A 13,065-nucleotide genomic window follows, 5' to 3' on the forward strand; every position below is an offset into this window, starting at 1 on the left:
AGATCTAGTACAAACCCAAGAAAGGCTAGGACAGAGGCATCTCCACAGCTCCCAAATCTAAGGAAAGGCCTGTGTCCAGGCTCACTGATTATATCGGGAAGGAGGTAGAAATTGCAGGGAATACAGTAGCTCCCCAAGTTCCCCTCATGGCAAGGGGATGCTGCCCATCCACCTCTGTGCCCCCAGTGCACAGCACAGGGCCTGGCACACAGAAAGAGATTAATAAATGTGCATGGAAGAAAGGAGGGAGGGGCTCCATGGTGGTGAGATTCCCTTTAATGAAGGGAAGGAGGAGAGGGGGGAAAGGGAAAAAGAGCAAGTGCAGGGGATGGAATGCTGGAAGGGAGGAAGAAAGAAGAGGAAGAAGAGAGAGTGGAAAGAAAGTGTAAGTACGCCCTGAAGAAAGGGCCAGGGCACTCATCCCTTCCCGGCTTTCCCCCACTCCCCTCAAGCCCACCCCATGGCAGCATCCCGACGTTCCCTCGCTGTAGGGAGGGAAGCCCTGGTGGGTCCTCAGGGAGCTCCTGCGCCCCTGCTGTTCAGCCAAAGCCTAGCGCGGGACCTCCTTCAGGTAGCCGCACATTCTGCTCAGGGCTCTGGGACCCGCTGCCCTCTCCGCCTCTCCTTCTGTCACACGGCTCCGCCAGCCACTCTATCCTGCCGCTGCGACCACATCTCCAGCCTCGATTGTGCAGGCTCGAGCCCGTAGAAAGAGGGCCAGCAGCCACCTGCGCTTGGTCCACAAGAAGACGCGCTCCCAGGGCGCAGAGCTGGTGACCACGCTCCCCATGCCAGGGACCAATAAACGAGAAAAGGGGCTGACCCGGTGTCACCCAGCGGCCGAGCCGCCGCCCCTTGGAAGCTCAGCACCAAAGGCAGGCGGCCAGGGTCCTGGCCCCTATCTGGACCCCAGTATCCCCAGCTGTAAAATAGGGAATGCAGGAGGAGGACGAGGTCTGTGGTTCGTTTTAGGTCAGCTGCGGAGTCGGCCCGCAGGCTGGGAGCAGACCTCGCTCCCCACGCGAGGGCGCTGGCACTTCAGCCCAGCCTCCCTGGGGAGGTGCCCTGGACGAGACCCGCGAGGGTGCGGACACCTCATCCTCCCTGGAGCAGGTCCCCCGAGGCTTGAAGGGCCAGGGCACCCAACAGGTGCTGAGCGCGCCCCACCAGGTCACCCGGGAGCAGGGAACACCAAGGAACCCAGAGTCGGGCCTCTTTCGAGCCCTCGCTTCCTCTCGCCCGGCTTCTTCGGCGCGAAGGATGAATTGGGGTTGTTGAAAATGGATCAAACAACCCGATCTCTGGCAGCGCCTGGCCACTTGCTGGGCCCCAGCTCTCAGCCTGGGAAGATAAGTGGCACTTCCTGTCTCATAATCGGATTTGCGCGCACGAACCCTCCGAGGCGCACAGGTGGGAAATGGGGAGGCTGGCGGGGAGGCCTCCTGGAAGAGGTGGCTCCGAGGGTAGACATGAGGAGCGCCCCGGGATGGGGCTGAGGGGGGGTACGGAGATGGGAGCTTGCAAAGGTCGTGAGCTAAGCATGGAAGGATGGGATGTGTTCGGGTCTCGAGATTCCCGGGTGATGAGCCCGGAGGGGCGAAGGCCTATGAATGTCTCACGACGGAAGACCAAGGTGTGGGATTGGCAAAGAGAGCGCAGAGCTTCCTCACTGGCAGGGGCTCCCCAGCCCCGCCCCATACCTGCGCGGCGGCCCCGCCTCCACCCATCCATTGGCTAGATCCGCCGCCCGTCAGACGAGCCCCCGGGGCCCGCCCCCAGCCCTGAGCTGCGCCTCTTAGCTCTGGGGCCACAGCGCCAGCGCCACTCGGCCAGGCTCCCGGCCATCGCCCGCCTGGTGCGCCGCCCGCCAGCTCTTTGCCCGCGCGGGGCCGCCCGCCGCGGGCTCAGGGCAGACCATGCGCCCGCCAAGTCCGCTGCCCGCCCGCTGGCTATGCGTGCTGGCAGGCGCCCTCGCCTGCGCCCTTGGGCCAGCGGTGAGTGTTCGCCCGGCCGCCCAGAGTCCTGGCAGCCTGGGGGTTGCGGAGGGCGGGGGAGGTGGGGGACGGCGGGAGCCGGGCAGTCTGTGCGCGTGTCTGTGTAAGAGGAATAGGGGACATCAAGCATCTCGTCTCGCCTCCTCCCACCGCTCCAGACCGAACCTAGACTCGAGGGCTGGGATATTGGTCGTGCCCAGTCCCTCCCAGCGCAGCCCGGAGCAGGCACAGCATCAGTGGAGGGGCAGCGGGGAAGAGTGGGCCCCAGACTTGCCTTCCTTGTCGTGGTTGCGGATGCGCAGCGGGGTGGGGCGACCAGTGGGTGCAGGGTCAGGTACTGCGGCCGATTGAGATGGAAGGTTTGGTACACCATAGGTGAGAGGGAGGATGTGAGGGCTGTTCTTGTGTGCTGTGACCGTCTGGAGGTGCCTGTGGGCTGTCAGCAGCAGAACCAGTGCTGGGGGCCCCAGGACTTGAGAAGGGGTTCTTGGGATCAGGTGAGTGACAGGCACATCCTCCGTGTGCCCTCCCACTGAGCAAAGCAAAAAGGTACCAGACCCCAAGGTGGAAGCTGGTGGGCAGTGAGGGGCTAAGGGTGGTGGTTAACAGGAGGGGCCAGGCCTGTACATGGAGAGAGCTGAGCAGGGAGCCAATGCCAACAAGCAGTGGCCTCCCTCTTCCTCCCACTTCTGCTTCCTCTCAACGTGGGTATGTGTATGCCCTTGATACATGTGTACTCGTGTGCCCCATGTGTGGGTGTGATGTGTGTGTCTGTGGATGGCTTACCTGGGCTGGGAGGCAGATGCTGATTGAGGCAGGAGATGCATGGATCATCTCACTCTAGAACAGGGGAGACCTCAGCACTCATTGATTCTACTGAAGCCCATTTTACAGATGGGCAAAGCGAGGTCCAGAGACACAAGAGCCACATCTGTCTCCCACCAGTTAGACCTACACAGAGGTTGATTTTCTCCCTACCCCAGACTTTGAGTAATCTAGAGTTGCTGCTTAGGCAGGGCCTTAAATGCCCACTCCAAGTTGGCTGGGGGAGGGTTAGGAATCTTGATTATCTAGTTCATTCTCTCCCATGATCACTTCCCTTACCATCACCTCCACCAGAGCAGGTATCTCTGTGTTTCCATCTAGCGGATGTCTTGAGCACCCTGGGAATGGGAAGCTCATTGCCTGTCCTAGGAGCGGACCTCTGACAATTGGCAGGAGCCTCACCTCCACCCAAGACAGCCATGAGACCCACCTCCTGAGCACTCAAAGTCTTACCAAGCTCTGTCCCAGAGGCCACAGCTCTGGCACAACTTGCATGAAGCCTTCAGGCCTCTCCAACCACCATCTGGCCCTCCCAACCCCGGGTTCAAGCCACTCAAACTCTTCTTGGATGAACCAGGGATCTTGGGACCACTGTTGACACCCCATTCCTCCATCCGGAGGAGCTTCTGAGCCCAGGGGCAGAGTGGATTCAGAGAGGTCTCCTTTCACACCAGGCCACTTCTACTTCACACTTTCTGAGACAGCCCAAATCTGTCTCCTCCCTCCAATGCCTACCCTCCCCCTGTCTTTCCACATCTTATTCGTTTAGTGCCCAACTCTATCTCCTCCTCCAGACAGCCTTCCCTGATTGCTCCAGCCAACTCAACCCTTCCCCCTCTAACCCCACCCTTCAGCCCTACCCACCTCCCAGGCTGGGCTATTCTGGCCATCCTATGAGGTCAGGGGCTGGAGTCTCTTATATCCCCATGTTTCTTACAGCCCAGTGCAGGGGCTGGGTCCACAGAGAGAGGAGAAGGGACTCAACCAGGACTGGGTGAGGGCAGGCTGGAGTGAGGGGTCCCTATTTCCCTCCCTGATTCTCCTTCCTCCCCACCAGCTACCAATCGCTCCCTCATGGAATGGGGCAAACCTGCTCTAGCCGGACTCGGTGTGACGGCGGGGGTGGGTGGGGGGGGGGGGGTGCCAGGAGTTATCAGAGTCATAAAATGGCAGCTGCAAAGTTCAGGTTGAAGGCCCAAGGCCTTATCACTCCTGTTTATGGTGCCCTGACTTCAGCCTGGGAAGGAGAAATCTCTGAACAGGGAGGCAAAAAAAAAAAAAAAAAAAAAAAGGAAAGAAAACCTCCAGTGTCTCAGAGGAGGAAGTCTGCCCCAAGGCCACCTGTCAAGCCTTCCACTGCCCCTGCCCCCCGGACAGCAGGCACAGGGACTCCTCATCCAGAAGCAGAGCTGCTCAGGGCAATGCCCAGTACGAGGCTGGGGGAGGAGGGTCACAGGCCTCCTCGTGGGAAATTCTCTATCTGGTGTGGGAGATCAGACCGAGTGACTTAGGAGAAAGAGCCCAGGTGAATGTGGGGTACAGCCTCCTAGAACTGGGGCAGGGGTTGCTGAGAGGAACAGTCAGGGGAGGCTCCCTGGAAGAAGCAGGACTGTGCCCTAAAGAGTTTGACCAGATGGGCCAATCTTTCACCCTAAACCATAAAACAGCCTCTGTTGACAGGACCAATGGGCCTGCCCCCAGAAGGAGGAGTCCCAGGGACTGGGAGAGGCTCGGCTTCTCCCCCACTCTGAGGTTGATCAGTGGTCACAAGCTCCTGAAGGCCTTGCCTTGCCACCGGCATCCTGCTGCCCCTGCCACCTGCCTCTAGCCTCTCCAGAGGCGGACCACAGCTGCCCAGGCCCTCTTGGCCCCCAGCAGGCCACCCTGTGAGATTTGGGAAACATGGCTGCATCTGCGTCAGGCCTCCTCCTCAAGTGAGGTTACCACCTCAGTTAGGCCTGGCCAGGGCTCCCAGGGTACCATGCTGGAAAAGCGAGCCCCTTTGGAAGTTTCTACCCTCCTGTCCTGGTGCACTAAGACTATGCCTTCTCTGAGGTTTGTGGGACATCCTTGGGGAGCCCAGGCTGGGCACAGGAGACCTGGTCCTCACTCCACTCCATGGCAATGGCTTGACCTTGGGAACATCTTTAACTTTTGTGGAAGGGCCTCGGGTTCCTCACCACAAAAGGGAAGGTGAGAGGCCTCCGCCCAGTGTGCAGGAGAAGCGGGAGGAGAGGGTTAGGCTGGAGCCAACTCTGCCTCCTGAGTGGGACATAATCTACCCCTGGAGCACCAGGGTCTCTGTGAAATGGGGTTTGTCTTTCAAGCAGAACTTCTGTGAGCTTTGAAGGAGGTAAAGGCTGTGAAGGTGGCTATGTGAACTGTGTGACTGTCATCCCTTCTCCTACGTCCCCAGCTTGGGAGCCATGTGGAAACTCATACAGCTATTTCTGGCCCCCATCTGCCCACAGGTTCCCAGGGCAGCAGGAGTCCTGGGGAATGGGGGACGTTTCCTCATTAGGTGGCCAAAACATTTTGGGGGTAAGGCTCCAGGCCTAGGTAGGCAATGGGGCCTCTCAGAGCAGATGGGCCTTCACAATGTGGGCAGCCTCAGTGGAAATCCAACATGGGCCATGAGACCAGGGTAGGGGCTCTAACCTGCCACGTGCCATAACTCTGCCATTGCTGGGCCCTTCACTGTGGCCCCTTTGGCCATGGAGCAGGGAATAGGGCCTGGGGACTATGCAAAGCCTAGTCCCTTTCTTAAATCCTTCTGTTCAACCCCCAGATTCTGCCTTCCCCTATCTGACTTCTTAACACAAAGTGATTTTTATTGTACCCATTGAAAATGTCAGTATGTACTCTCTCACATAACTTAGAAGTATTTCCTTTTTTTCTTTTTTTTCTTTTTGAGATGGAGTCTTGCTCTGTTACCCAGGCTGGAGTGTGGTGGTATGATCTTGGCTCACTGCAACCTCCAGCTTCCGGGTTTAAGCGATTCTTCTGGCTCAGCCTCCCTAGGAGCTGAGATTACAGGCTCCCGCCACCATGCCTGGCTAAATTTTGTATTTTTAGTAGAGACAGGGTTTTGCCATGTTGGCCAGGCTTCTCTTGAACTCCTGGCTTCAGGTGATCCACCTGCCTCAGCCTCCCAAAGTGCTTGGAATTACAAGCGTGAGTCACCACGCCTGGCCCCTTAGAAGTATTTCTGAAGAAGAAAAAACAGTTTAATCTCTCCCCCACGTGTATAGTGTTTTAAATTTTTACTTTTTTTGTGAAAAATTTTAAACAAGCAGAGACAATATTATAATGAACGTGCAAATACCCAATTCTGAGGTTTGACAATTGTTAACATCTAACAATTAATATATGCTTCATTTGCTTTTGGGCTGAAGTATTTTAAAGTAAATTATAAACCTCCTGACCTTTTACCCCAAATCATTTCAGAATGCATCTCTAAAACCAAAGGACACTCTTCTATATAACTATGATACTGTCATTACACACCTAACAAAATTGACAGGAATTGCTTAATATCTAATATTCAAATATCCCCAGCCGGAATGTAATGAAGTGCCACAGGATGAGTGGTGATATTATCCAGGGCTTGGTCTTCTCGCAGGAGTTTCATGTCTGTGTCTGACGGGACTGTCCAGCGAGCTGGCAGGGAGAAAGCAGGGTGCCTTGGCAGTGAGCCTCAGGCTAGCCTCCACTGGGCAGGACCCAGTCTTTTCGTGCAGCCCTTCTCATGCGGCCCATTATCTCTCAGGAAGTGCCTCCTACTACCTAACTTCAAAACAAGTTCTTCCTGCACAGCAGGTCACCAGAGGAGGGGGAAGAGGCCACCAACCAATCTCCATGTACTAAGGACTCATAGCCTTGTGGCTGCCTGTGCCGGAGTCCAGCCCTCTGCAGGTGGCTCCAACACCGACGTCACCCACAGGCACTGTGTTTATAAGCTGAGTCCTGCAAACTCCAGTTCCCTAGGTGTGGCCAGGATTGTGAACAACCAGCAGAGGATTTAAACTAAATGCTTAGCCTGTGTTCCTCTGCAAATAAAGGCTTCATGCCCCCAAAAGAAACCTTCCAAGAAGAACCCTTAGATGGGAACAAGCTAAGTGTCTGTGCTTGGGTTCTGCTAATTATGAGAGCCCTTGTCCTGATATCACTCTGAGATGTGGAAAGTTCTTCTTACCCAAAGCACAATCCTGTATCCCTATGTCTCCCCCTCTTCCTCCCCATCCCCATCAACACTCACACAGCAGTTCTCATTCTCCTGTTCTACCAGAGCTCAGCCTTCCCCAAGAGGAAGTGAGGCTGGCAAAAAAAAAAAAAGAATTTGCAGCGGGGAGGCTTTGGGCTGTTGGCTAAGGGATGTAAAAATACAATGAAGAGGAGAGAAATCAGTACGGGGTGAAGGTAACTGGCAGACTTGAGACCTCTGGTGGGTACGGCTGGCACTTGTCAGTGGGTAGGACCTTCAGCCTACCTGGGGTTATGCAAGGCACTACGGCTGTGGCTAGGCTTGGGTGTGGAAAGCAGGGGCAGCCTGGCATGAGGACTGGACTAGAGCTTTGGCAGTCGCTGCTAACCCCCCTGGTGCCTGGCTGGTGTCTTTTACATGTGACCCTCAACCCCAATTCTAGAAGTAGGTGGTATTGTTATTGTCCCCATTTTATAGATGAAGTTGAGTAAATTGCTCAAGTCATCCAGCCAGGAAGCAGCAGACAGTCTCATTCTGGAACCTGTGGTCTGAACTAGGCTCTGCCACCTCGTGAAGAGGGGCTACTACTTCCAGGGTGGGCGACGGCGTGTCACATGCTGTGCTGGGACTTTAGATATTTTTTAAATTAGTAAAATACAGAAATCTGAATTGACAGCTCAGTGAATTGTCACATATGTGTACACCTGTGTCACCACTGCCCAGGTCAAACTATTACACATTCCCATCACCCTAGCAGGCTGCTCTGCAATGAGGGGAAGTCTTATTTTGATTTCCTTTAGTGCTCTCTGCAAAGCTGGGAGCATGTTTCTCCTTTCTTTTGTGACTCCTGGATGCCATGATCCAACTTATGTCCTTTACCCACTCCTTTTCTGCCCTTCCTCCTCCCACTTCTTCTCTCCTCTCTCCCCTCTTGCCTCCCAACTACAAGGGCTGCACGTCCTCGCCCACTCACGTGCAAAAGCCAGCAAGGACGGGAAGCTGGGCTGCTGTCCTGTGTGCCTGTGATCACACTGCTTTCTCTCTGTCTCCTCCATTCCCCCTGTGTCTCTTTTTTACCCCATGATTTCAGCAGGGAGCTGGCAGAGTAGAGTAAATAAGTCGTGAGATATGAGATGGTTTCTGTAAAGGGCTAGGGTCATGTGGGAGAGGGTAAATGAAACCACTCCTGAGCCCCCTGTCCTCTACTCCCCATTCCCCTGCCTCCATTAACAGTTGCAGGCTGGAAAAAAATAAAATAGCCCTCTTGACAAACCCCAGCAGCACAAATCATCCATGGAGGCTCTGCATGCTTGGCAATTTGCGGACAGTTCTTTCTCCTGCCTCACCTTATCCAGCCTGCTGCATTTTGTGCTCCTCTCAGAGACCAGCTGCTCCTTGGAGGGACTCATGCTTCCTGCTGTGCTACTTGGCTCCTCCTGCCCTAGTTCTCTGGCCCCAGATGATGAGGCTGGGGCTTCTGATTCGAGGCAGTAGCTGTGGTCTAAGGCTTCCCTTGAGGGGATTGAACATGGCCTTCGAACCTGAGCATGGCCCACCCTGTCTTTCAGAGCCCCTTGCATCTAACAGCTACAACTCCCAGCATCTTCACCCATACCCCCATCACCACACCTAGCCTTTGCTCCAGATCTCAGAGAAGCCCACATGGAGAGGAAAAAGCAGGGCTTTCTCTCTAGCCCCTCACCAATTCCTATGCTTGACTGAGCTCCAAAAAGTAAGCTTAAAGGCAGCCTGACCCTGCCGCTGAGCTGAGGCTAGAGAGTTTTGGGCCAGGCTGGGCTCCCAGCACCTTCTTTGGGACAGGAGTTCCTAAGCCCAGAAGGGACCCAGGGTGAAGAAGACTGAAGAAGTCCACAGCATCTTCTCCATCCTGGTCTTCTTCTGTCCTCTGCCATGGGGCTAGCGGGATGTGGGAGGTGAATGACAGGGAGTTGGCAGGAGAATCCTGAGTCTAGTTGGAGACAGGGACTAACCAAGTCTTGTTCATTCCACCTGCCCCCTCCTCTCTGTGCCCTCTCTTTATACCCACTGTCCTGCCCAGGCTTCATCAGTTCCTGCCTGGACTGGTGCAGTAGCTTTCAGCCCCACCACCTGCAACCTGAGGGATCTTTGTAAAATGTGTATCCCCCATCCTCAGTCTCCTGCTTCAAGTCTCTGTTGGCCCCCATGGCCTAGGAGTGAAAGCTCACACTTGAAAACTGGCATTCCAGGCCCTTCCCAATCCTACCCCAGTCTACATCTCTCAACTTGTCTCCTGATGCCCCCAGAACTCCTTGCTGCAGCTACACCAGGCTTCTCACAGCCTTGCATGTATTAGGCATTTTCATGCCTCCATGCTTGTGCACACGCTGCTCTACTTTCTGGGGTGCTCTTACTCCTCTTCTAATTGTCTAACTTGCACATCCTCCATGACCTACCTCTACAGAATGACTACAGCATACCCATTCTGTAGGAAGCCCAGACTCCAGCTATATCCCACCCTGGAACACTTCCCTGACATCAGTAGACTTGGCTATATTCAGCCAGGGAATTTTTCAACTCTCTCTGTGTTCCTGAAGTCCAGAGGGATAATGAGGATGTTTAGAATACGGAAATAAATAAGTGGGAGAGGAAGTCCAAAGTCTGCCTGAATTCCTTAATGATAAGGACTAGAGGGAGCTGCCCTGGCCCGGTCCCTCAAAGGGCAATGGTTGACCAGAGGGTCCAAGGCGAGGCTGTGTTGAAGGATTGATGCAGTCCAGACCAGCGGTCAGAGACTTAGGTCCCATCTGGGAATGCGCATTTGCTGGGTGACCTCAGGTCCCTCTTTGGGTCTCCATTTCCTCTACCCCTCCCCAGATAGGGCTCAACACTAAACTAAATTGTGACAAAGAGAGAGCTCATCTTCCAGACCACACCCACTGTTTCATAAACACCACAGGCTTCGGTACCCACACCTCCTTTCTCTCCAAACTGCCTCTAAGGAAGGGCTGTGTGTCTGTGCTGCTGAGGGAGCAGAGTTGGCTGGAGAAGTTGACCTAACACTCTTCTACCCTCAGAGAGTCGCAAGCAGAAGCTGCCAGAAATCCTAGGCGCCCATGGTGATTGGGAAACAAATATTTCTTGGCAAACTACATGGCCACGGTCCTGGCTTAAGAAGGCCCAGAAAGTGAGGGCGTCCATTATCTTATCCTCAGAGGGCAAGGCTGGACACTTTTGTTTACAGCGGCCAACAGAAAACTCAACTGATCCAAGCCATAAAGGAAAGGCATCAGCTCATGTTGCTAGCAGTAGAGCTGGTTTCAGGCATGGCTGCATTCACAGACCCAGACAATATTAAGAGAACCTGATTTTTCTCCATCTCTCTATTCTGCCTTCAGCTGTATAGTTTTTATCCGTGTGTTCCACTTGTCAACAAGAAGACAGCAGAAGCTTGAGCCCTTGCTTCCTTTAAGGTTTCCAGTCCAGTGGGAAAAACCAAATTCACTTGCTTAATCACTTAATCCAAAGTCCCAGGAGTGAGCCTCCTGGCTCTGAGTAGCCTGACTCAGGCCATGTGTCAGGCACTGTGGCCAGGAATGCTCTGATGGACTTAAGCCTTGGTCACATGTCAATCCCCTGGAAGAGGGTTCATCAGAACTCCATGAACTAGAGGTAGGGAAGGAGGTTGTTTCCCAGACACAGATGAGGACATGGCACCAGAAGAGGGTAAAGGATGGTGGAAGGCAGAAACAATAGATATCTGCTACCATCCATCCTGTTTTGACGTTACAGTGTCATGAGAGGTGAGAATGGACAGGAGAATCAGGAGACGCTGGGAAGGGGCCAGAAAGCAGAAAGAACCCTGTTGCTGGTGGGAAATGGGGTTGGGTTGGTACCTTGGTGAGAAATGTGCTCCAAGACAGGCAAGACAGACCAATGATGGGACACAAGGCAGGGTAGCCAGCACCCAGTTTCCTCTTCCAGAAGCCACCTCTGAGATCTTGCTGGCCACTATTCCCCCTATACTTGAGGATGAACCAGCCACAAATCCCTTGAGACAGAGTGTCTTGAGCATTTCAGCCTGAGGAACCCTTATGGGAAGGAGAGAAAGCACATGACCCCAAAGAGGAACCACAGACAGTTTCCTTGAAGTCTCCTATCTTTTAACAGTTATACGAATAACTGTATCATGCTCCATCACACAACTGTGTTACTTTCAATAAGTTTTAAATGACTTACCAGCTAATGTCTTTACCCCCATTGGCTGGTAAAGGTGCAAGATGGAGCTCGTGCTCACTGTGTGGCTTCCAGGGCAACAGCACTTAGGCAGGTGAGGTCTGGATGCTGGGGAAATCTAAAGGAGTCCTGGAGAGGGAGGCCTTCCCTGGACCTGGATGAGGTCAACCATGGTGCTAGCTGCTTCTGGGAGTGTTGGCCTGCAGGTGACCTGTGAGACAGAGGCTCCACCAGAGAGCCCTCAACAGGAATGAAAGAGCTGTTTGGGGTGGAAAGGACTTGGCTGTGCAGCCTCTTAGGCACTGAGTTGTTCAGCTTCAGCTTGGACCCCTCTCCCTCCGCAGCGATGGATTGCTGGCTGCCAGCTGGGATACACATCCCAGTAAATGGAGCTGATTTACTTAAAACAAAGGTCAAAGTACTAAGCACTTTGGTGCCTGCAGGCCAGGAGGGAACCCCTTAAAGGAAGGTCCCCCACCTATGTTCTTCCCACGGACCCACTTCAAGAATCTCTAAGTTGGCAGGGGAGGTGGTTGAGGCCCATGTAGCCTACAGAGAAACTGAGGCCCAGGGAGGTAAGGACCCTGTCCCAGGGTGGGAGGGACAAGTTGGAGAAGACACTGAGAATGTCTGATTCTGGAGTGGTCTTGCTGGACTCTCTTCTATGGCCCTGGTGGAAACTGACATTCTTCTCCCAGGCAGAGATGAGGAAACTGGTGTGGGGTTGCCGGGGCCAGCAACCACTTTTCTAAAGCCAAAGATGCAGAAGGTGCTGCCAGTGCAACGCTTCCTCCATGGAGGCCTTCACCCACCCAAACCCATCTAAGAGCTCCCAAGACCTGTTTTTTCTGGCTGTTCCTAGACAGCCATCACCCCCACTCACATGTCTTCCACAAGGTCAGTGTCCCCAGTCACACTGGTCTGGCCCATCCCTGATCCCTGGCCAGGGTACAGGGAGGGGAAGAGGAGAATCTTGGACTTTTCCATCCCTTCTCTTCACCTTCCAGAAGCAGGGGAGGCCTGGTGGGATCCTAGAGGGGCTCTCTTACTTCCTTAAACCTCCCCACCCTCAGTAGATCTGGTATAGCTTGAATTATTTAGAAACTAAAAAGGAGGCAGGTGAGGTCTGGGCAAGGAAGGCCAGAGTCCCCTCCCTAGCCTGGTGACCCAGGGGACTGAGCACAGAATCCTGGAATGACAGAAGCTGGAAAATACAGCGAGACTCCTGGATTCTTCCCAGGGCTGGCCCTGGGAACCAGAGGCCAGGATCCAACTCCACATAACAGAGTAGTAGCATGAGCTGGCCCCACTCATCAGGGAGATCAAGACAGGGACAGACTCTCAAACCAAGCTGGAGAGTGGCAGAGTCCAGAGGGCCAGCTCAGGCCTCTAAGGGGAGGCCCTCTTGCCGCCATCTGGAGTTGTGCCACCCGCAAAGAGACAAAGCAGTTACAGCTGCAGCACTATTGGGGGAGCCATCAAGAAGCTGTGGCAGGGTCCTCGGGGCCGACCCAGGTTTGGGGGCAATGGACAACAGGTTGGGGTCAGGTTCAGGTTTCAGTCTTGGGTTGGTATTGGGGTTCCATGTGGAACTTGGATCTCTTCCAGGGAGAGGGCAGGTGCAGTCCAGAGACTGGGCCTGGTGCTCCTGAGTCTATGGACGAGGCTGATGGGCCCTCCCTGTCTTTGTCCTCAGGGCGGCCAGGCGGCCAGGCTGCAGGAGGAGTGTGACTATGTGCAGATGATCGAGGTGCAGCACAAGCAGTGCCTGGAGGAGGCCCAGCTGGAGAATGAGACAATAGGTGAGGCCCCCATGGGCAGAGAGGG

At 54.6% G+C, this 13,065-nt stretch overlaps 1 protein-coding gene across 5 annotated transcripts in view; it reads left to right on the forward strand.

The window, feature by feature from the left end:
- The first annotated feature begins 1,775 nt into the window (after positions 1 to 1,775).
- Positions 1,776 to 13,065, forward strand: part of VIPR1 (vasoactive intestinal peptide receptor 1) — a 35,114-nt gene continuing 23,824 nt past the window's right edge. For all 5 annotated transcript variants that reach the window (XM_004033924.4, XM_019023539.3, XM_063703723.1 and 2 more), the window contains exons 1-2: positions 1,776 to 1,994; positions 12,935 to 13,040. In XM_004033924.4, coding sequence (XP_004033972.1) covers positions 1,917 to 1,994; positions 12,935 to 13,040 — 184 coding nt within the window. In that variant the 5' untranslated portion in view covers positions 1,776 to 1,916. The remainder of the gene's footprint in view (positions 1,995 to 12,934; positions 13,041 to 13,065) is intronic.

The sequence above is a fragment of the Gorilla gorilla genome, chromosome 2, assembly GCF_029281585.2.
Source record: "Gorilla gorilla gorilla isolate KB3781 chromosome 2, NHGRI_mGorGor1-v2.1_pri, whole genome shotgun sequence".
Taxonomy (NCBI): Eukaryota; Metazoa; Chordata; class Mammalia; order Primates; family Hominidae; genus Gorilla; species Gorilla gorilla.